The 23,131-nt window shown below is 35.1% G+C and overlaps 1 protein-coding gene across 2 annotated transcripts in view; it reads right to left on the bottom strand.

The window, feature by feature from the left end:
- Window positions 1-23,131, bottom strand: part of SNX29 (sorting nexin 29) — a 104,018-nt gene that overhangs the window by 43,998 nt on the left and 36,889 nt on the right. For both annotated transcript variants that reach the window (XR_005104166.1, XM_037387282.1), the window contains exons 14-15: window positions 15,933-16,015; window positions 11,641-11,747 (exon numbers count right to left, since the gene is read on the bottom strand). Coding sequence is in view for 1 of the 2 variants with exons in the window: in XM_037387282.1 (XP_037243179.1) it covers window positions 11,641-11,747; window positions 15,933-16,015 (190 nt within the window). In the remaining variant the exon portion in view is untranslated. The remainder of the gene's footprint in view (window positions 1-11,640; window positions 11,748-15,932; window positions 16,016-23,131) is intronic.

Here is a 23,131-nt window from a genome sequence, read left to right as displayed (position 1 = left end):
TAACATTATGAAAGCACAAATGAACAAGATGAATATCAATAAACTACCCTCAAGCACAGCACAGGGACTTGGACTACTGCCAAATCTCTTGAGAGTTCACAGTTCCCCTGCTGGAGGCACTTCACTGCTATCTATGAATTTCATGCTTTCCTTTTCTTGAATTACCAACATGCCTTCTCTCTCTTCCCCTGGGAAATTCCCCAAAACAAAGCAGTTTAATTCAATTTGTTTAATTTAGTACCTGCTTTTACTTTAGTGCTTTGTTCCAGAAAACCTGTATCCTACACATAATCAAACAGAAATAACAGCTTCACTTTGACAAGCTAGGAGCTGACATCATTGATAAAAATTTTAAAAAAATATATATATACTTGAGTTGAACTTCAAGTATTCTTTTCCAATTTCTTTCTGTATTAGAGGTAGTCCTTCAAATCCAGTAATTCATCAGTGTGGCAATTACACAAAAAGAGCTAAACTAAGCCTAGATATGAATTGTCTAGACCGGTATCTCTCATTAATTCTGAATTTACAAACGATTCTGAAATGCTTAGCAAATTACAAGCTAAAAACCAGTAAAAGTAATTGAACTAAAACCCAACTTTCCTTGCAATGGGACAATAAAAAGTACAAAAGTTAAAGATTTCACAGAGAGATTATTTAAACCCAAATAGACAATCATATTTGTTTGCCTGATTACATAACCAGTTTTAGATTAATATTGATGCTTTATCTTACACATTGCAATACAAAAAGCTTGTAACATGTCTGAATTACCCATTTAGTTGCACCCCTCACTTTCTGAAGTCCAAAGGTTTAACATAGTATTAATACAGTTTCAACAATCAAAAGCTTTTATTATTATTATTATTTATAGTGTACTAAAAGCAGCTTTAATCTACTGTTTCTCATTTTTTCTTGTCAAGCATTTCTGTTGCACTTAATTCCATTAGAGAAAACAACTTCCCAGCCTCATAATTACTCTTTTCTGCCACCTCCTGATAAAAATCAGAACATTAGGGTTCCCATGTTATCAATGGCACTATATATTCATATCTTAATCATTCATTCAACATCATCCTTGATAACAAAGGTTCTTTGACTTCACTTGTTAGGAATTAGTAAGCTCATTTTGTGAAAAAAAAAAAAAAAACAAAACCAAAAAACTAAATCTGTATGAACTTCCGCATTATGACTAACGTAGTAGGTGCCACTTAGCAAGCAGGTTGGCTTCACAAATTTCAGAGTTATGCACCAAACAAAACTGTCAACTTCACTAGAAAAAAGAATGTCATTAACTCTGTATATATTATTTTCCATACTAGCTTAACCAATCATTTCAATTCAAAGTGAGGGGTGTAATATTTAAGAATATCATAAGCCCATCTCTGATTCAGGTTAATATTAGCAGGTCATTGTTAATTACAGAGAGCCTGGGCTGGGAGGCAGAACCTCCTTGTATTTCACATACAAAAAGATGCAGTACACTACTAGTTGCAAATGCACAGAGAAAGTGATTGATTGGTTATCAAAAGCAATAAACAAATTTATGAATGGATGCAAAACTCAGTAGTTTACATATTTGAAATCATGTTTGATTTTCCAGTGCCTTTCTCTAGAAGAACAAAATCCAATCTGATGTAATATCTAACTCTTTTCTTTCCCTCTAATTTGGATGTCCTTGAAATAACTTTCTACTTGCAGACTCAATTAATATGTAAATTCAACAGCTCTCTCAAAACACTGGAAGTAACATAAAAATTTGTAAGTGTCCCTAGCAAAGTTAAATAATAAAAAATTTAACAGCAAATAAAACAGCAGATCACTTGCTATATATTATCAAAAGGACAAATTGGCAAGGATGTTACTTGTGAAAATCACTTTTATTAGTAATTAAGCTAATTCAACACTTCTTGTCAAACTAAAATGTATAACCATCACAGCAAACCAAAAGGAGCAATGAGATATACTTCTGAATAGCAATAGGTTCCTCTAACTTTTCCTGCATCAAGGTCTGCTAAAAACAATAAAGAGGTCTCCTTATAATTACATCCTTTCAGTTATATTTTATGTTGCCACATCTTCCTTTATTCATTCCACTCTAAAGCTTAAGCAACAATTCTCTCTGTTGGGACTTCAGTTATCTTTACAGTTGTTTTTCTTCATGAAAATATGTTTAAAGCAGAAAATTTAAGTACAAACGAGGTAAGTTTCCTTTGGCCAGATGATCATCCAGATTTCATCCTGGTCATATCAGAAAGCATGCTTAAAGAGCCTAAACCCTCATCATGAAGGGAAAGTGAGGCTAATGTAAAATATGGAGATTCCACACTAACAGAACTCTAAAGACCTATTGTCAAAAGAAAATCTAAGTCTACTCCTCTGCCTGATAGCACAGCAGCTATGCTGTCCAGCATGACGGCATTTAAGAGGTACCTCCAGAGAAGTGACAAAGGTAAATACCACTTAACGTTCCACAGCAAAATACTAAGCTGTTAACTTCAAAAATAGAATCACGGAACAGTTTGGGTTGGAAGAGACCTTAAAGATCACCTAGTCCCAACCCCCCTACCACGGGCAGGGACACCTCCCCCCAGCCCAGGCTGCTCCCAGCCCCATCCAGCCTGGCCTTGGGCACTGCCAGGGATGGGGCACACACAGCTGCTCTGGGCAGCCTGGGCCAGCGTCTCACCACCCTCACAGTGAAGAATGTCTTCCCATGTTTAATCTAAATCTACCCCTTGTCCTGTTGCTTCCCACCCTTGCAAAAAAGCCCCTCTCCAGCTTTCCTGCCGGCCCCCTGAGGCACTGGAAGGTGCTGTAAGGTCCCCCCGGAGCCTCCTCTGCTCCAGGCTGAACCACCCCAACTCTTTCAGCCTGGCTTCACAGGAGAGCTGCTCCAGCCCTCTCATCGTCTTCAGGGCCTCCTCTGGGCTCGCTCCAGCAGGCCCGTGTCCTCCTCACGCTGGGGCCCCAGAGCTGAAGGCAGCACTTCAGGCAGGGTCCCACCAGAGCAGAGCAAAGGGGGAGAATCACCCCCCTCAGCCTGCTGGCCACACTGCTTTTGATACAGCCCCGGGTTCGGCTGGCTTTCTGGGCTGCAAGCATGCACTGCTGGGTCATGTTGAGCTTCTTGTCAACCAACACCCACAAGTCTTTCTCCTCAGGGAGAGGAGAAACACGCTAGGAATGTTTCACCAAGCATATGATACAATCTGTCTTAGAAGGACGTGGTTTTAGAGTAGAGAAACAGACTTCTGACAACTGGCAACAAGAAAAAAATAGTAAGTTTTTTTAAAGGTTGTTTGAGTGGAACTCAGGTTTTCTTTAATATAATTTCCACCTAAAATTCATAAATGTTTTTGCACAAGCCACATCTGAATTAATGACTTTTTGTCGGGTATACACATCTTTCCTCAATTGTCACAATATGAAAAAAAATGCGTGTCCCAAGAAATTCTAGACAGAACTGAAAACTGCTTCCATTTGCTCTCAGTGGAAGCACCGAGAAGGAAGGTATACTTTTCCCATGAGGATGCCCTTTTTCAAAAATCAACATACTTCTACATTTTTCACCAGAAATAAAGCCAAAGGTCTTCATAAAAAGAGCAGGTATCCTACTAAATACTAGTAATTTCATTTTTCTGTAAGTAAAAAACCAGTAAAACTCAAAATGACAGACAGTTCAGACAAAACTATTGATATAGCTGTTACAGAAGGATAGAGATTTAATCTTAAGAACTTACAGTTCTTTAAACTTAAGAACTTATAAGTAGTCATGCATCCTAGGTTCGAACAGTTAGTGTTAAGGTACCTCGTTTGTTTGAAACTAATCTTTGTATACTTGTAAGCAATAAATTCAGGTTCTAACAAAGAGGTAGCCCTGGAGGATGAAGGAAAACCAGCCCAAGGCCAGTGATTCCAGGGCAAGAAAGAGTAAGAGACCAAGATAACCTGGTTTAAGATGATATATTGGGACCACAAAGGAGAACTCTAGCCAAACTCAACAAAGGAGAACTCAACTGAATAGAGGAGCAGGTGAATTTGCAGACCCTGAGACAACCAAAGACCCCTGCTCTGGACAATTGCCATGCATGAGGGGGAGTGGGAATATTGTAATTTGTTTTGGGTAATCTCATAAATATTTATGTCTTTTCCTGTGAAATTTGTTGAATATGTATACATTTACTGCATAAAAAGAGCTACCTGAGAGAAGGAAGCTATGCACATTACGTGGAGCGATCCCCTGTGCATTCAGCACTGCAATAAAGAATGCCTGCTTCATAATGCTACCTTGGTGTTAAGGAGTTTCATATTCCTGATTTCGGTGACATAACCGTAACATGCTTAGTCATTGCTTTCTTTTTCAAAACTTCTATTTTGTATTCTTGATATTCCATCTGCAAGCAAGTTACTTGGTTCAAGGCACACTGAAGGTCCATTTAAGAGTAAGGTTGGGTTTCGGTTGTTTTGGTTTGTTGGGCTTTTGATGTGTGGATTCTTCTTTGGTTGGTTGGTTGGTTTTTTACTATAGCTACATAAGGTAAACACAAGCCACAATTCATCAAAACCAACAAGAAGAAAATAAGCTGTAGCTTTCAATTCAAAATACATTGGAAACTGTGCACATCAGATGAACTACATATTAATACTTGCAATATTTCACAGGTTTTGTCAATTGTTCACAGTCACCAAGACTAATCCTGACATACAAAAGAGCACTAACAGAAAAGGAAAAAACACTACTCTGACAGGACCTGTGCCTGGCCATAGAAATTGAAAGTAACCAGAAAAAGCAAAATCAGATACACAGGATAATGAGTTTAATAAGCTTTAATAAGAGGGGTAAAAATGACTATGTTTCTACCTGCTGCATCCTTTCATGTATCCTCACAGCAAAAGCCAAACCCAAAACAAAAGTTCTAACCAATAAAGAACTACACAAATCTCTATAAACAACACCATTAACTTTTGCTAGATCTTTTTAGCTTCCCATTTCACACCTAGAGGAAAGTTTCACCTCATCTACTGTGCTGAGACAGCTGTTCTGAATTGCAACTCATTATCCCTTTACCAGGATTATTTTCATGAGCTAACAGAAAATAGTTCGAATGTGCAACCAGCATTCATAAGATAATCTGACATAAGCAATGAAGTACAGAGACACAGTTATTATCAGGAGACCACTTTTCATATACATTCCATAGCCCACCTCCAAGAGAACAAGAATTGGAGCTAAATTAGCTTTATTATTGGATACTAAAAAGCATGGACTCTTAAAAAAAGTAATTTCGCATGCCACAAAACATCTAGTGTAAATAACTTTGATGATTCAGATTTTTTCAAAAGAAATGTTGGCAGACTAATTTTTACCTAGCAGTTTGACACTAGACCAGGTATTAACTGTCCTCCCATAACTTGCACAAGTACAACAAAACCAAACTGGCACAAGTTTTTATGTTATAGCTACACAAATGCAGTTGTGGTTCCACACCTCATCCAAACCAATTGGAGCTCAGCTGACTTGACAGTGTACAGATCCAGTATTTATTAAAGACTGTGGAGCCACAAAAGCATAACAGAAATGTTTCTTTTCTTGGTCATCACAGTTTTATCCTTGTTATCCCCCATACACTGTGTTTGGATTGCAATTATAAAAAGACTTCCAGCACCATCAGCCAACACCTTTCGGACCCCAGTAGTCCCCCTCCTGGGAGAGGGCTACTTAAAGTCACATCAATCTGTGCTTCACTATTCCAGATACTAATTTGCTGTCACTTTGCCCTTGCTAGTTAACTCTCTGTTACTAAGCTGCTAACCATCCTTTTTTCTTTTAAATCATGATAGATTAACATAGTTAGGTAACATATTCAGCAGTTGTTGCCATCCTCTAGATGCACCTTGGTGTTTGCTGTGTCCAAGGTTTTACAATAAGGAAATCTTCAGCAGTGACCAAAAAATACTGCTGCTCTTCATGTTCATTCATTTTGGTAGACTGTCAGACGAGTAAAGTGATCTGGATGAAAGAAAATATGTAAAAAAATAAAAAAACCTGACCAATGCGTACATTAACAAATGGATCACTGTTAAAGTGCATGATGATTCATGAGCGCATCATTCTTGCCACAGAAAACAAAACACTTCATCTTACTCAGCCAGGACCAGTCTGTCAATGAGAGAGATGCTATACACATCATTCAGCAAACTATGTATTACATTTCAAGAGGTGCACAAAAAATAATTCTTGTCAGCTGACTTTTTCTAGTACTATTGCACTTACTAACTAAAACTGTGCATTGCACACCCTTGGGAGTAAACAGCTTATCAAAGTTGGGGGGGGTGGTCATTTGGACATAAATTCTTACTGAGAAAATAAATACATACATATATAAAAGCATATTTCACAATTATGAAATAAGATAAATTCTTTTAAGAAATACAAAAAAAGTCTATCCTTGTACCAAGGTGTACTGCCCAGATGAAAGCACATCTCACTGTATTTCAGTAATAGTTTAATTGGCAAAAGCTACAGAAGAGCTTCCACAGAAAAAGTGCTGGCCAATTTACTAGTTTAAGACACGTTTTCTATAATGACTTCAAACACAGCTAACATCTAGTAACAAAGCTGCATGCCAAGCTAAGACCTTTAAATAAGAAAATAACAATTTCCAGAAGTATCATTGTCTGCTGATGCACTGATGTCATTTGCCTGCTGAATGAAATCTCATGCTGAATGCAAGCATGCTAATAAAGTCAATGTCAGTAAACAGTATGACTGACTCAAGAGATACAAACAAAAGAGATCAAACTTGCAGTGTTTCTTCAATGCTAACAAGAGCCAAAGATTTTTTTCGTTTGTTTCACAAAAGCGTGTTTTTCAATCGTGTCCTCTGAGAAAATGTTAAATCTAAGCAAGCAAGCACTATTATTTCATAATTTTATTTGTACACACTTTACTATCTAGGAGAAAAAAAATCCATGTCTTTACAGAATCCTGTCCAAGAAACAAAACTTATCTTCATTGATTTCCAATAAAAAGGGTCATGCAGTTCAATGAAATGGTGCTCAGAGAAGTCTTCAACTACATTATTTAATATTTCAGAGTTTTTCTTAAGAAAGGGTTCTTTTTATTCCTGTCTTAGAATGTCATTTACAGGTAAGAGCACATACTGTTAATATAGTGGAAGGTTCTAGGTTTACCAATACTTTGTAGAATCACTTGGGGATTGCAAGTAATAAAAGAAGAAATCAAAATTATTATTAGAAGAAAAGCATGAGAAGAAAAGTGACAAGCAGTGAAATAATTCTTCTTAGAGGTGTTTTCATTTTTTAAGCAGGTAACTAAGATGCTCTGTGGCTGTCACAGCCTTTCCACACAATCGTTTCATGCTGAAGAATAAGTAGCACTTTATGCAGACATTACCAAAATCGCTATAATGTCAAAATTCCCCATTTCAGGACCTCAGTTCAGGACATAGTAAGGAAATTGATTACAGTATATTGTTACCTGTTACGCTAAACTGAGAGACAATTCTCCAAAGATGCTGAGACTTTTTGGCAAAGCTTTTAGTGATTTAAGGTACCTTCTCTGACCAGATAGCTTACTATTTTGAGATGGGATTCTGTAACAATAAAACCCCAAACCCATGCACTGCATCACGAATAAAGCCATATCCTTACATTTGAAAATCCTCCAATATTTAGAAACTTTCTTTAATTATCTGATAGGATACTACTCAAAAAATAAATCTGAGGAAAATTAATTTACAATCTATCTCCAGACTTTTTAAGACCTAAAGGCTTCTTTTGAACTTCCATTTACTAACAATGACAGCAGCACAAAGAACCTTAAAGAAAGTCACACAGCTGCTTTTCACATACTATGCTATCTCCTTAATCCATTATATGTGAAAGGAATAAAATTCATCAAAAGGTGTTTAGAAAAGCCACCTACCCAACAAGAGTGATACACGGCATAATTGGTTCTTTTTGTGTAATTGCTGGCTCAAAACCAATCCTCAACACAACTTGAAGTCATTTGAGAAGAAATGAAACTAAGGACATTAAAGTCGAAAATCTAGAAGGCAGTCTGAGTAAAAATAATCAGTAACATGGCCAATGAATTACTTGTTCAACAAGAAAGAGGCCATGAAAATTCATGAAGTGAAACTCTCCAGAATGGTGAAAGCTTGGCTTAATACCCAAAATTACCTTTCATAGATATTGTTTCAAATGCTTGAAACAATTCAACTTTTCAGAAGAGCTGCATAATTTTTCAGGAATTTTTAAAACATTAAACTTAACCTTTTTGACAGATGGCAGATCTCATGAATATCTAATATTCAGAAATAAACGTTCAACTCTAATCTACTGAGTGTACTTATTTGAACAAAGTGACTAAAATTTTGAGTTCACATGACCAGCATTTGCACCTTCCATGTCAGAAAACTAATCTCCCAACCTCATATACCAAATGCTCAGAAATTATTTTGTCAGGCCTAAAAATACAGTAGTACACCTACCACATAAAAAGGTAACTCTATGAGCTTTCCTATGAGTAGGAAAAGGTACAAGAGCATTTTCATGGTCATTAAAAAGCTAACTGCAGGTTTCTATGGAACTTAAAACCTGAACAATTCCTAGTTAATTTATGTAGAAAAATTCCAGCTCCTAGAAATGTTTCTTGTACAGGCTTCTACATGGAAAACCTTAGAGAGCTGGAAAGGGTCTTTCCTTTTTTTAACTGTTTTTCTCCAACATTCCTGTAAGAGTAAGTGTTTCTGCAGAACAACAAGGGATTAACATACTGTGATACAAGTTTCAGGACATCAAAAGCCTGTTACTCCAGCAGAGGAGCTAGTCTCCTTATTCCCTAGTTTGACAAGAACAGTCTATTCCAGGAAACTGAAAATTCAGTGTCATTGATTGAGTCTTTAACAGAACTCTCTCATAATACTACTTAGTACATTGTGAGCATAACCTACAATTTAACTTTGATGAAATGCAGGTTAAAGTCCATCACTAAAATTACTCTTTATAAAAAGTACAAAATCATCAAAGGCTGAAAGTGCAAAGAAAGTTTAAGTCTTGTTCTCTCTAGATACCTTTACTAGTTCATTACAGCCACAAAGAGAAAGTACAGAGCAACTGGAAACAGTATCTTACAGGTAACAATCTGACCACAATTAAATTTTGTCAGAAAATTTACAAACACTCCAATTGTTTCAGGTTTTTTGTTTGTTTTGCTTCATTTTAAATCCTTCGTGATATCAGGTCTAACACGTCAGCAAGTTTTTAGTAATTGTTTGAGCTTAGTTGCAATGCAAACTATGAAGAACTGCTGCAAGACAAACTATGAAGAATTTGTCTCCCCCTTGGTGCATAACACAGGAAAACGGTGATGTTACTCTGACAAACCTTAATAAGCAGGACAAAGCAAAGAAACATATTTTACCTTACATACAAACTTATGCTAACAATGGATAGCAATGGACCAAAACATAACTTCTGATTACTTGAAGCACACTTTATTATTCATGGCTTGAGAGTTGTAGAATTCAACCTACCTTCTCTTCGAAAACAAACAGCATTCAATTCCCAAAGAATATGAAATCGGAAAATGTGGGAATTGCTAGAGGTATCCAAAGACCTGTCAATACCCCAACAAGTTTCGAGTTGGAAGTTAGAAGAAATTGTGGTAGCTAAATAGACGTTCCACTACTATTTCTAAGGAAATAGAACATTACATAAAATTATGCAGATTTTTTTGTAAAAATGTTTCTAATATTGTTTTAAGCATAACAAGTTTCTTTAAGTTTCTTTACTCTTTCAGAATTCTTAGTTGCAACTTTTCTCCATCCACTTGGTTAAACCAACTGATTTACAGATCATTATTAAATAACTTTGGTAAATACAAACTTTTTTACAAATATGGTAAGAAACTAAAAGTTTCTTCACTATTATGAACAAAATCACTTTCAATGCAAAAGCAGGAGGAAAAAAAAAACCCTACTCAGCAGAACTTTTTTGTCTTTTTTTTCTCTTGACAGCGACTCATTTTTCTGTGGGGAGACTTCGATATCCTGATCAGCTAACAAGAAACTCAAGGGAAACTTTGTCTTCAGTTGAAATAGTCTAATAGGCACAAAGTAACAGTTACTAAAACTGCTTAAAGTCTGAACATTTTTCAGACTAAATTCTAGCTGAATGGAACTGCCAGAATGGCATTCAAAAGTGGTATCTATCCTAGTCCTCAATCTGGAACACCACGCAGGCTAACATTTGAAAGTAACACTTCACATCTTCATTTGCAGAGAGAAAAAGTAGTAATGACTTTTGTTAAATACATCTGAATTGTTATGGGAGTTAAATGCTATTTTGAGTACGTGAAAATACTTTTACAGACTAGTGAGACTCAGATGCACACTTCCTCTTTGGAATGTGATTTGCAACAAGGTTTTGCAGTGGTTGTATCCACTGCTGTGTCATCAGCGCTAGTGCTAACACTGTCTTCCACAAATTCAGAAGTGTTAGCAAGAAATTTCTGAACATGCAGAACAAACTTAGTAGAACTAAGGAGGATGCTTTTAAAGCTGAAAGATAGTTTACCTGTGTTCTTAATTAAGATATTCTTTTGATAGGTACAGAACAGAGGAAAGGAGTCAGAAGAACCCAACCAAAGGTATGCATTAGGGAGGGAATTAGTTTCACATGGTCCTATGAGAAAAGGATAACCAAGTATGAATGTTTTAGAAGAACTGTATTAATCTCTTTGATGCATGACCTGCATTTTTAGTCATCTTCATGTTAATCAGTTAATATGAGTATCCAATTTCAGAGTATTTTGGGCAAGAGAAAGACATAGATAATTGTTTTACTTTTTATAAAAATGTTCATTTAATATTTAATAGGAGATATGGGTATTAGATATTAAATTTCATTACTTTTGTCTGGAAAATCATTTGTATTTAAATATAGGATGAAACCCTAATCTTTCTTTTTTTTTCCTTTTATGAATTTTACATTAGTCTTAAAAGTGAATCTTGCATCAAGAACTTTTTCTAACATGGTCATATCAACAGAACTAGTAGATTCCATCATCCATGTCCATACTGTAGTATTCAATAAGCTACACAGTAAAGCAATATAAAAATGAAGCACAGCTTAGCAATGAGAAAACAATACGAAAGCACAGAAAAAGCTATGGATTTGAGTATGTCCTCGGTTCAAAGCTCAACTGACAAAACAGCAATGCCTGTAATAATGTACTGTACCTTGTACATGAAACCTGTTGTCTGTGATGCTTCCAACTTCACCACCATCACTCACAACCTTAAGGAACTTTTATTTATTAACATCTTCATTTTAATATTGAACTATAAACATGTTCCCTCATTAGAAAAAGTATTTTTAATTATCTGAGTTGCTTTAAACATGCTATGAAATTAAATGAACAAATCTGTATTTTAACCACAGAAGCCTGAAAATCAAATCTTTCATTGTTTTCTTTTTAAAGCGAAAATCAGACATCTCTTTTACACTAACGGGGAAAAGAAAATATCAACTAAGCAAAGAAACTATTTACAGCTTCAAATGTTATGTTACAATTATGATTCCATAAAATTTGTGCAGTACAAACTTTACCTCAATCAATTTTCTTTCATAAGAGCTGGCTAGTTCCTCATTGTTTTCTACTTGCTTTTGCTCTGGAATAGTAAATTCACCATCAGTGCTCCAAATGTTTGACAGAACTAAAACAAAAAAGACACCTCAAATTAAAAGGTTAAATTACATAAATATCTAAGACAAGCTATTTAGAAGTAATAGCTCTAAAAGAAACAATTAGAAGTATCAAAACAGGATGAACTATTAAACAGTGTTATAAGTGCTAAAATACAAATGCTGCAGGGAGCTTTCCCACGAGCAATATTTAGACAGGAACTCTCAACAGAAAAAAATGCAAACTCGAAGCATTTGGTTGTTCTGTGACTACAGCTACCTAATATATTTAGGTAGTTAACTGCAGTTCCTCCCCAAAGCCTTTGAAAAATATGACTATGTTTCAATCTTAGGTCTTTTTTTCTATTTCTCTTCCAAAATACCACTTCATATTACTTGTACAGACTACTTACATATCATAAAAATTACAGAAAATAGGGCTGAGAATGGACATTCCATACCTCATCTAGTATTTCATGGTTTTGCATAAAACAGAATCAGCTGTAGTTATTTCATTCCTGGCAGTTAATTGTCTAATTTATTCCTAGAAACCTCCAATAATGGAGATTTCATGCTTCCCTGCACAATCTATTTAAATTTAAGTATTATTCTCAGAAAGATTTTCTTGATAGCTAATCAAACTTCCTTCACCTGCCATTTAAGCCCATTACTTCTTTTCTTATTCTCAGTGAATGAGAACTACAGTTTATTCTATTCCTGTTCCTAGTTCTCATTTATGTATTTGATGAACACTTTAAGACATATTCTAAGTCTCCTCTTTTCCAAGTAACACAAAGTCCAATTCAACTTCTCCACACAGATCATGAATTTCTAAAAAAAAAAGTTAGCATATATAAAGTAAAGAAACCCTAATAAAAAAGATGTTTAACAAATACTTTAACCATTTTTCAAAATCTAAACTATATATACAACAACTATAAGGTAGATAGAAAAGACACCATAATTCATGTGACTAAATACTCTTGAGCATGGGAAGTGACTTTTGCTTCGAATAAGAATATATATATTCAGAAGTTTACTATTATTTTAAGTGAATTTTGAAGCTATTTTAAGAGCTATTTATTGTAAAACTTGCTCAAATTTCTTCAGCTGAAAACTTCCAAGACCAGCATTTTCACATACATAACATTATTGTACCTAAGCAGATCTGAAAAACGGTACACATCCAACTCCTGCTGGTGGCTGAGAAATCAGCATGCTCATTTATTAAATACTTAAATACCAACATCATTTGTATATGCTCAGTCTGTTGCAGTGATCAGTCATTTTGAAAGCTGCTATGACATTCTGAAATAGACACAGTTCTGACTTCTGGGCAATTTATTTATAATCACATTTGCTGAGTGTTTTGGGGGGTTTTTAAGTCACTGCAAGGTGAAGTATTATGCAGAGTTTCATTTATCAGCTTAGGAAACTGTTTAAAAGTCATACTGAACAGCATCTGAGCTGACTATTTTAGCAAACAGATTCTTCTCTATTTATAGTCATAAAATAACAGCAAAACCTCAATTTACTTTTACTTTCAAAATAGTTTCACAGAAAGTTTAAACACAGTGTTCTAAAATCTACAATGCATTTAAGACTTTTGTTTTGATACCATCTGGAAGAAGATTAAGCATTGTTGAAATTACTCATTATAACACAGGGCAGCATTGAAGTAAGTATGCAACAGTTTACACTGCCCTGATGAAGACAATCTCCGAACATTACAGCAAGAGGAAAATTAATTTTTCCAGATTTAAACAGATCAGAACTCTATGTCCCTGTCTGCATGCAAGGCTGAAAGTCAAGAACCTTAACATATGAGCATGTAAATTAGTATATAAGAAACCAAGAAGAATTTTAACTTAAAATGACAAAAGCAGAGAAAACACTAACTTCTTAATCTTTATTTTCTTCACAAAATTGTCATAATCTCAGAACACAGTAATAAAACAGGTCTTGTAAATATACTCTGTAATCCTTCTAAGCATGTAAGGTAACTAAAAACAAAATTACTTAAGGCAAATTGTTACAGTCACTTTTAAGTTATACCACAATTGGAACTCAATAATTTGCCTTAAGTTACACAATGATATATGTACTGAAAAGTACAAATACCTCTTTGTAATAATTCCAATATTTTTAATTATGGAGGCTCCCATCTGAAAAATATGAATGCCTACAATAAGATACTGCAAGTTATGTATATAAACCATGGGTGCAAGTTTCTATAAATCTTGTAAAAGAAAAAAGTTTTTTTTGTTTCACTCTCCTTTGTTCATGTGTATCTAAACATATTAGTTCTCAGGGATTATTTACATGCTTAAGTATGTTTTTGAGTCAGAGGCCCCAGTACTACTAAAAATTTCACATAAATCACCAAGAGCAGCTAAGAGGAAAAAAATACTCATTTTATAAAAATATGTGTGAAGTTAGAATGTAAGAAAAATAACCACAAATAGTGCAGGTAGCTGAAAATTATTCCAGTCACCAATGATAAGTGTTACAGAAAATTACTGTGGATTGATTAAATATCCTTTGAGCATAAAGCATACATGTATGTATTCATTTTTAGAAATGTTGGTACTGTTCCATCCCCCTTTTTCATCTATAAAATCTGACCATCCTACTCAGTTTCTATTCTTATCACTCACTAATTTGCATAATTTTAACATGGCAGAATATAGCTTGCCTTGGAATTTTTTTTCTTTTCCTATAATTACACTCATCATGGAAACTGTCAGTATCTAATGAAGGATAATTTCTGCTATTATAAGAAGCTTAAGCGATGGTTTTCGTGAATAATTCTTAATATGAATCACTACACTCCAGCAAAGTCGGAAGTAAAAACATGTGTTCTCACTAACAAAAATCTTTTCAAGGATGAATGAAGTTTCTAAACTACAGAAAAGTATAGTAACTAGCCCTTAAGAGCAGAAAAAATATAGTATACAATTCATACAGCCAGTTATATGACCACAATATTGACAATTTTATTTTTTTTTTACATAGACAGACAATACTAATTTCTGAAAAGCCACCTCATCTCTCAAAACATCTTCTGTAGTCAGTGGAAATACAGGTCCTACCAGATGAGTCACAATCAGGACTCCAATTCATCCTGTCATGGACACCTCATCACCACAGAAAAAAAACAGGTAACACTGCTGGTAACTTAACTTGTTATCTTTCAGATACATAAAATAAAAAAAAAAAAAAAATCTGCTTATTAGTCAGAGCAACTTAGCAAAGAAAGTGAAATGTCTCATCTTAAACAGACTATTTCAAACAGTCTGCAAACACTGATCTCCAAAACAAGACTAACTGTATAATTTAGAGATACTAAATTTTCTCTCCTCAAAATTATTACTTCTCTGTTTCAATAACACACTAATTTCCAGGTTATTTTATAAATTACATTTTAATCTGATACTTTTTTTTTTTTTCAATAAGAAACTTTCCAGAAAAAGCTAAGCCCACCTAATCTACCAGAAAACATTCTGTAAAAGTACAAAAATGTACATCAGTATTTTTCTAAAAAGGAAAGATATCAAATATGTTACTTTCTCTATTGGGAGATATTACTCTACCATAGTTGGAAGCAATGAATAGGGCTTGTAATTATCTCTCGCTAGCCCCACTTTCATGTAAATGATTTCATTTGTTTTGGTGAAGACTCAGTAAGGAAAGCAAACATTTCTTCATTGTTTCCACTCAGCAGTAATCTGATAGTATGCCATCCCATAACATTAATTTTTTTTGTTACTGATCTGCATTACAAAACTGTTCACACAACAGCACACAGCCCAGTTAGAGATGTATTAGGGACAGCTCCCAAACATAACTGTCATCTTTTCAGATGCTGATATTTTCCAGCAGGGGGAGGGGTGATGACATACTGGGTAGCATGTGGAAGTACGAATGATGTCCCCAGCCCCACTAGATTGTTTTGTGTAGCTGAAGTGTTGATTATGGACCAGGGCTTGCACAGGATTGTGTGGCTGGTCATCTGCACACATCCACTCGAGGATCAATCTTGTAAACCAAAGCATGCCTGTTCACTTGTTTTCTTATATTGTCAGTTTTGATACAAGTCTAGGAGTCACTTCCATCATTTGGTTACTATACCTATGCTTCCAATAAACTCTGTCTCAATGGTAACACAAACCCTGTGCATGGATTTATTATTTTTGTTTCCTTCATTTTATCCTTACCTTCCACTGTTTGACCTTCTCTTCTGAGCATTTGGACAGCTCCTACATACTTCTTAAGCTGCACTTTTAGCACCTCATTTTCTCTATTGATAAAAAGAATAGAATAAACAAATATTATTGTTCTCTCAAAATAGATGAAAGCCCCTTTCAATGGAAACAAACATACTATCTGTAACAACAAGCTTTATCTAAGTTGTGTTATCAAGATGAAAAAAATAGTGACTTACACATTAAACAATACATCAACAGCAGAGACCCGGAAAACTAGTTTTCCAGGGCCACAAACACATCAGTAAAACAGATTATCCCATAATCAAAAACTTTTCATTAATTGATGGCAGAAAAATGATGCAGTCTTATCTAAATCAACAGTTGATCAAAAAAATAAGGATGGGATACTAGAGAAGGAAATTCAGAATGGCCAGTATAAAATTAGATAATAATTTTATTAGTTGTCCAAGTATTTAATGTCAAGCAAGTAAGAATTCTTTAGAAACAGACTTTATCGTTGTTAAGAAAATACCAGTACTTCAGCAACATTATTCAAGGTTAGAATTTTCCACATACCATTTCTAAATGAAAACCGTAAGAGAAGAAATTAAGTTAATCTCTTCAACTGTTATATTTCAGTGCCTGTATCACTTTTCTTTGGAATGTACAAGTATTTAAACCAGGTACTACCACAGCTCCACCTAACAACATGAAGCACTTTAGTTTATATTTGCAGGGGAGGAGGAGGCAGGAAATAAAAAGGATTCTAACCAATTGAATTTTAAGTAAAGCTAACAAATTGCATGTCTGAAAATCCAGTTATCTGCCTAAACCCATGCAGTTAACCAAGCATGACAGAAGTGTTTATACAGAAGAAACATAAAATGTGTTGAAAAAGAGTGAATTCAGACAACTTTTAGTAGTCTTCAAGAAAATACCAGAGTAGAAATACATAGGTGCTACAGATACAGCACGTAACACAACAAACCTGCAACTGGTAAGAGAGAATGGGCAGGTCAAAATCACACCAGAGGAGCAGCAGAAGCTCTAGGAATTATGAAAGGCTAAATATGTAACAGATTACAGAAAGCTGTAAGCAGATTATACACAAAAAGGTATGCATTTCATTTACAGGAATGTATTTCAGAAACACATGCAAATATGTTTGATGGTCCTTATTATACAATATATATACACACACACAAAATATACATTTATTATATACATATATACACACCAAAATGAACTGCTGCTGTTAGCAATGCCACATTTACATATAAAAGCCCTAGACTGGTACTATATTCATATTTTTATGAATTTCAAATTAGTTTTCTGAACTACCTAACCTCAATTTTATTCAGTCCTTTATCCAATCTTAGTAGGAGATTGCTAAATAATTGAGAAGAAACTATTGATTACCCAACTATCAAATTTTAACAAAGTCCTTGATGATGTTATGCATTTTGTAATATTTTTCATTTCCTAGACTATGAAGAAAAAGTCAGTTTTTCCACAAGAGATGGACACTGATATTCAGATTAAGGAAAAAAAAAATCAGAAACACAGTTTAATTCTATATACTGTACCAAAACAAGCCCAAATAATTCATTCATGAAAAAAAAAATGTATGACAGCTAGACAAAAAGATTTCTCACCAGAAGCATAAATATGCCTGCACAGAAATAACTGTATACAATGACAATATATTAAGCATTCTCATAAAATAATCACATACCATATCATTTCTACATTTGAGAACAGACCAGTGCCTTCTGTCTGTACTGAGACAGCATTAAAAAAAAAAATCCAAACCATTTGTTACTATTGCGCCTATCGACTTAAAATTGTTACAGTACAGATGAACTTCAGAGAGACTTAAACTCACTTAAGGTTTTTGATTTAAGACTGAAATTCAAAAATTCAAAGCAGGATACTACGCCCCAGTCACAATTTTCTAATGTCTCTTTATCATCTTATTATTTCTCATTCTTTCATTACTACTATTTAGCTAGATTTCAAAGAGGACCCATCCTGATATACATTAATTTATAGAGGTCTTTTTATCAGGGCATGTTTAAAAAAAATTTTTCTTCAAATATTCATGAATGGTACAAGCCACAGAACACCTCAGCAACAATAAACTTGCTTATTTTTTGGAAAGCTATCTGGAATGACAAGGTATGATCAATTATATAATAAATCTAAGTTGTCAAATACCTTCAATTCCCTGCATAATTTTGAAGCAAAAATAATTACACTTCCTCTCTATTCTATTATTTTAAAATTAGCATTTAAGGAAATCCTGCCTAGAAGAAAATCAAACTACTGGAAGAATGGTAATTTTTTTTCATACACCTAACTTCTATGTATGTAATGAATGAAAAGATATCATGCAATACTACTGATAAATGCATATCCTCACCCACAAGTTAATTCATGCCAGGAAAACTAGCAACTGTTCCCTAAGGACTCTCATGTCGAGAGGATAAATGTAACAGGATAACAAGCAGCATGTTCTCACATCAAAGCAAGGACAACATGGAAGAGAGCTGTTATTCATATGCAACACTGCAGTGGAACAGCCCCCCAGCTGGGACTTCTGCTGTATTCTTGGAGAAGGACCAAGGGCCCACAAGTTGAGATCTCCCCCACCTTCCTTGTGCTATAGCATCCCTTTCAAAAACCATGGGGAGACAAGGGGAACTGAAGGAGATTCGTTATTTTCCAGTAATGCCCACAAAGTTTCTGTGATAGATAGTCCTGCTTACTGACGCATGTATACATACACCAAACACACATATATATATATACACCAAGCACAGTTAAAGTCTACTATGCAAGTCAAATTAAATACATCTTACGTTTGTCAAAATAAGATTTCTGGCTGTTAATACAAATGAATACTAGTAAGAAAGTGTTTTATGAAAGCTGACTTCCAAAAATTTTATTTAAAGAAGAATAGACCTTTAAGTTATGATTTTTGTTGCAGAGCAAGAGCCCTTATAGGACTTATTTTCCTACACCTTAACGGGGCAGAGGGGGAAGCCAACACACCACACAATTGCTTCTTGAAAAAGATACAAAAATTCCTCTAGGGCTTCTGTAAAATCAGAATCGTAAAAAAAAGAATTTGAAAAAAGAGTACTTTCTCACGTATCTCAACCATAGTGGCGTGAAGAATATTGTAATTAAGTTTCTGGCACAAACATCAGATACTAACAAGTGTTTTCTGTGGAGCTTACTCTTAAAAACATCGTATTTCTAAATCCAGGCTTACAAAACAAACAAAAAAACCCACAAAACCCAACAGATGTCTATGTCTTGATCAAAACTATAAAGGTAATTAATTGAAATAAACAGTGTGCTCCAAGAATATGTAGAATCTATACACAGAGGTTGGTTTAGATGACTTCCAGAGATATCCTTCAACCCAAATTATCTTATGATACTGCTATGAGGTGGTGCAAGATCACAGTTCATTGTAATCATATATACCCTAAATGAAATCAGGAAAATGAGAACTATTAGTCATAGAAGTGGAAGTTGAACTATATACAATATAATGTGATTATAGTATAAAACCAATCTCTGAAAAAAACTGTAACAACAAATAACTTAACTGCTTGTCATGGGCAAAAGGCACTGCAGCTGAGTGATAGCGGCACAGTTGGTTCTTTGGTTCAGCCACAGTGCCTGTCACTGGGGTTGGAGTAGCTGCAATGTCTGTCACTTTGTCATCAGACCCAGAAACCTTCTCTTCCCCTTGAGGGTACTGAACAGTGTTGAACAGGGCTCAGTAGGCATGGGCCAGGCCCCAGCACATTGCAGCAATTTGTGTCTGTCTGGAATTCCCAGGGTGACACCATACATTATCCAAATATTTTACTAGTTTTTCTAGATTCTGCACTTGTTCACGGGTGAAAATCCAAAACACTGGAGGCGATCATTGTCCTAGGCACTTGCCCATACTATCCTACACACCATGCCACTCACAACTATCCAGCCTTGGGGCAGATCTCTGGGTGGTACTCTTAAATAGTTGTTTAACCCTAAACAAGACCTAGAACACATTCAGGAGACACAGCAATAGGAACACGCTGGTTTGAACATCCCAGGGATGTTCAGAATTCTCAAGGGCTATTGTAACTAGCCTGGCGGAGAAGGGGAAGATGGAAGAAGGTATTTCCCCCATAAACTGGCTGTCCAAGGAGAAAAGGTAGAGTGTCATTATTAAGAGTTTCCAAGAGATGGTTCCCAAAGTACAGATGACAGCAATGCTGAGTATAAACACCAGATTAGTATCTTGACCAGTAATTTCATCATAAGCTAGTATTAACACAGTACAGCAAAATGATAACTTCAATCCAGCCCCCAGAAGTGATACAGAGCACAACAGGGAACACACAGAGCAAGTAAGTGTTACATAATGCAACGCTGAGAGCAAATAAATCAACACTGTGACCAAAAACTATTAATACAATGAATGCTTATAAAAAAAACTGTTTTAACACGCTTTGGTCAGATCTGTCACCTCAACCCTTCGTGCCCCGTGCTGGGCACCAAAAAAGACTGTTCTGTTGTGGTTTAGTCCAGCAGACAGCTAAACACTCCCCCAGTGGGATGGGAGGGATAATTAGAAAAAAGTTAAAACTCATGGGTTGAGATAAAGGCAGTTTAAGACAGAAAAGGAAAGGAAAATAATAGTAATGATAAAACAATACACAACAAAAGTGATGTACAATGCAATTGCTCACCACCCGCCAACCAATGCGCAGCCAGTTCCTGAGCACTGGGCCCCAGCCAGCTAACTCCCCTCAGTTTTTATATACTCACTATGACATATGTTATGGAATATCCTTTGGCCAGTTTGGGTCTGCTGTCCCAGCTGTGTCTCCTCGCAACCTTTTCTGCCCCTCAGCCTCCTAGCTGGTGCGGTGGTGTGAGAAGCTGATAAGTTGTTGACTTAGTGTAAGCACTGCTCAGCCACAACTAAAACATCAGTATGTTATCAATATTACTCTCATCCTAAACCCAAAACACAGCTCTATACCAGCTACTAGGAAGAAAATTAACTCTATCCTAGCCGAAACCAGGATAAACACTGTATGTTCAATAAACTGGGAACTATTCTCATGATAGCTTTACAACATAGACATTCAAATCTAAATTATGGAAGGATTCTATCTTAGCATTGATATCATACCGAAAAAAGTAAAAAATGATTTTGTGAATAAGAAATATGAGGAAGTTGTTACCTCACAAAATAATGTATCTGACTTTTTATAAAATGTTTTTGTAACTTGTGACATGTCACGTCAACAACTAAATAAGCAGGAAGAAAAAAAAAAATCACTGAATATAGGAATATTCAAATTAGTTTTCACAAGCAGGGACAAGAGATATTTTTTCCTCTCTCTAAGAAGCTTATTAAGGTTAAGTGATGTAATCATTTCAAGATGCACAACACATCATTTCACTCATCACTGAAGCGCTATGGCTCTGAATGAAGTGTTGTACAACAGATTAATATAAAATACTAAATCCAAAAGCAATGTGGCTTAAATAACACCGACATTAGGTAAGAGGAGGCTGATTAGGTTACAGAATCTTCAGTAAACAGAAGGTACATAGAAGTGTAAGATAAAGTACCATCAAATTCTCATCCCCCATTTCCCTACACAGTGCATTATCATCTTCTCTTCCTGTCTGCTTTCCTTGCTACAAAGCCTGTCCTTTGTAAAATGTTTTCCTCCAACATTTCTGAATATAGTCTAAGAATATGCAATTTCACAGTCAACTTCAATAAATTTCTTTGCCTTGCAAAGGAATGTAATAGTATTCCATACAAAAAAAAAAGAATCTCAATTAAAAAAAGTCAGCACTGCCAAGAAGTCACTGCCACAGTATGTCCATGCAATCTGAGAAAGGCTCATTGACAAGGGGCAGAGGGAAGCCAGAAGAAAAAAAAAAAAAAAACAGCTTACAAAATTACACTAGTCAATTTAGTTTATTCTATCAGAAGGCTAGGAAATAGGTTGAATGCTGAGACTGCTCCTTTTGAAACAGTATCATAACTGTTATGAAACAGTTATTCAAATACTTCACATGGAAGAATAAGATTGCCAGTACTTGAAACTAAAATGACCTAAGAATTTTTCTATTTTTCAAAAAGATCTTAGGAAACTCGGGAAAATTCCTCTAAGCTTCTAGAGGTCGGACCAGAGACTTTTCAGAGAATCTAGAAGACCAGCTGAATTAATCAATTTTGCAGATATCCAGAAGTAATCACTTCAACACTGACTGATGTGTCACTGAAATTTGTGTTCTCAGAGCTTTAAGGAAGATATTTACATCAAATTCTTAACAAGAGCTTTGGAGCCACATATAAATATCAGCTCTCATAATGTGAAGCATATTCATTCATCAAATTACAATAGTCAGACCATTACTGAATTATTTTCCTTGCCTTGAGATGTTCAGAATGTTACAGTTGAGGAAATTGCTCTACTCCAGTCATGTGATCAATTGTTTTCAAGGTAAACAGTGCAATTTCACTACCACAAATTAGCTGAAACTTAGTTTCCTCTCACTCACTTAATCTATTATGCAGCACTTAAGAAGCAATTCCAAAATTTTTGTTTCTTCAAATTATTCAGCTTACCCAACTCCTGGTATAAGTATTATTTATTAAAAAAATTTACTACTCTTCCTATTGCACCAGCAACACCTACAGTGTAAAAAGTGAACCAACAAAAAGCATTTAGAAGAAAAACCTATATTCCAAAATAACTATATGTGAAGTTTCTTATGTTCTAGAAAATGAGTTGCAATTAATTATTAAAGGAATGTATCCAAAGTCCAATGTGTCCAAAGACACAAGAATTTGTTGTACCTAAGCAGCTCCCAACACTGTTTTTACATGTGACGAGGTAAACTGACTTTCAGAAGAACTTATCAACGCAACATACCCAGCCACTGTAACAATAAGAGAAATTAAATAAACTTGTTTAAAAATAATTAGCTTAAGTGAGCATCTCTTTAAATCTTGTTATAAAAGCTCCTTATCTATTCTTTAAAAAGGTATGTGCATGACAAATATCTGATTCACTCATATGTCACTGCAAATTCTAAAACTGTGGGGGAAGTGAGTCAAAGAAATATGAATATACAATTCCTATAACCTGAAATGTGAATATTAAATGATGAAG

The sequence above is a fragment of the Falco rusticolus genome, chromosome 4, assembly GCF_015220075.1.
Source record: "Falco rusticolus isolate bFalRus1 chromosome 4, bFalRus1.pri, whole genome shotgun sequence".
In the NCBI taxonomy this organism is placed as follows: Eukaryota; Metazoa; Chordata; class Aves; order Falconiformes; family Falconidae; genus Falco; species Falco rusticolus.
This window is presented reverse-complemented; position numbering and strand designations above follow the sequence as displayed.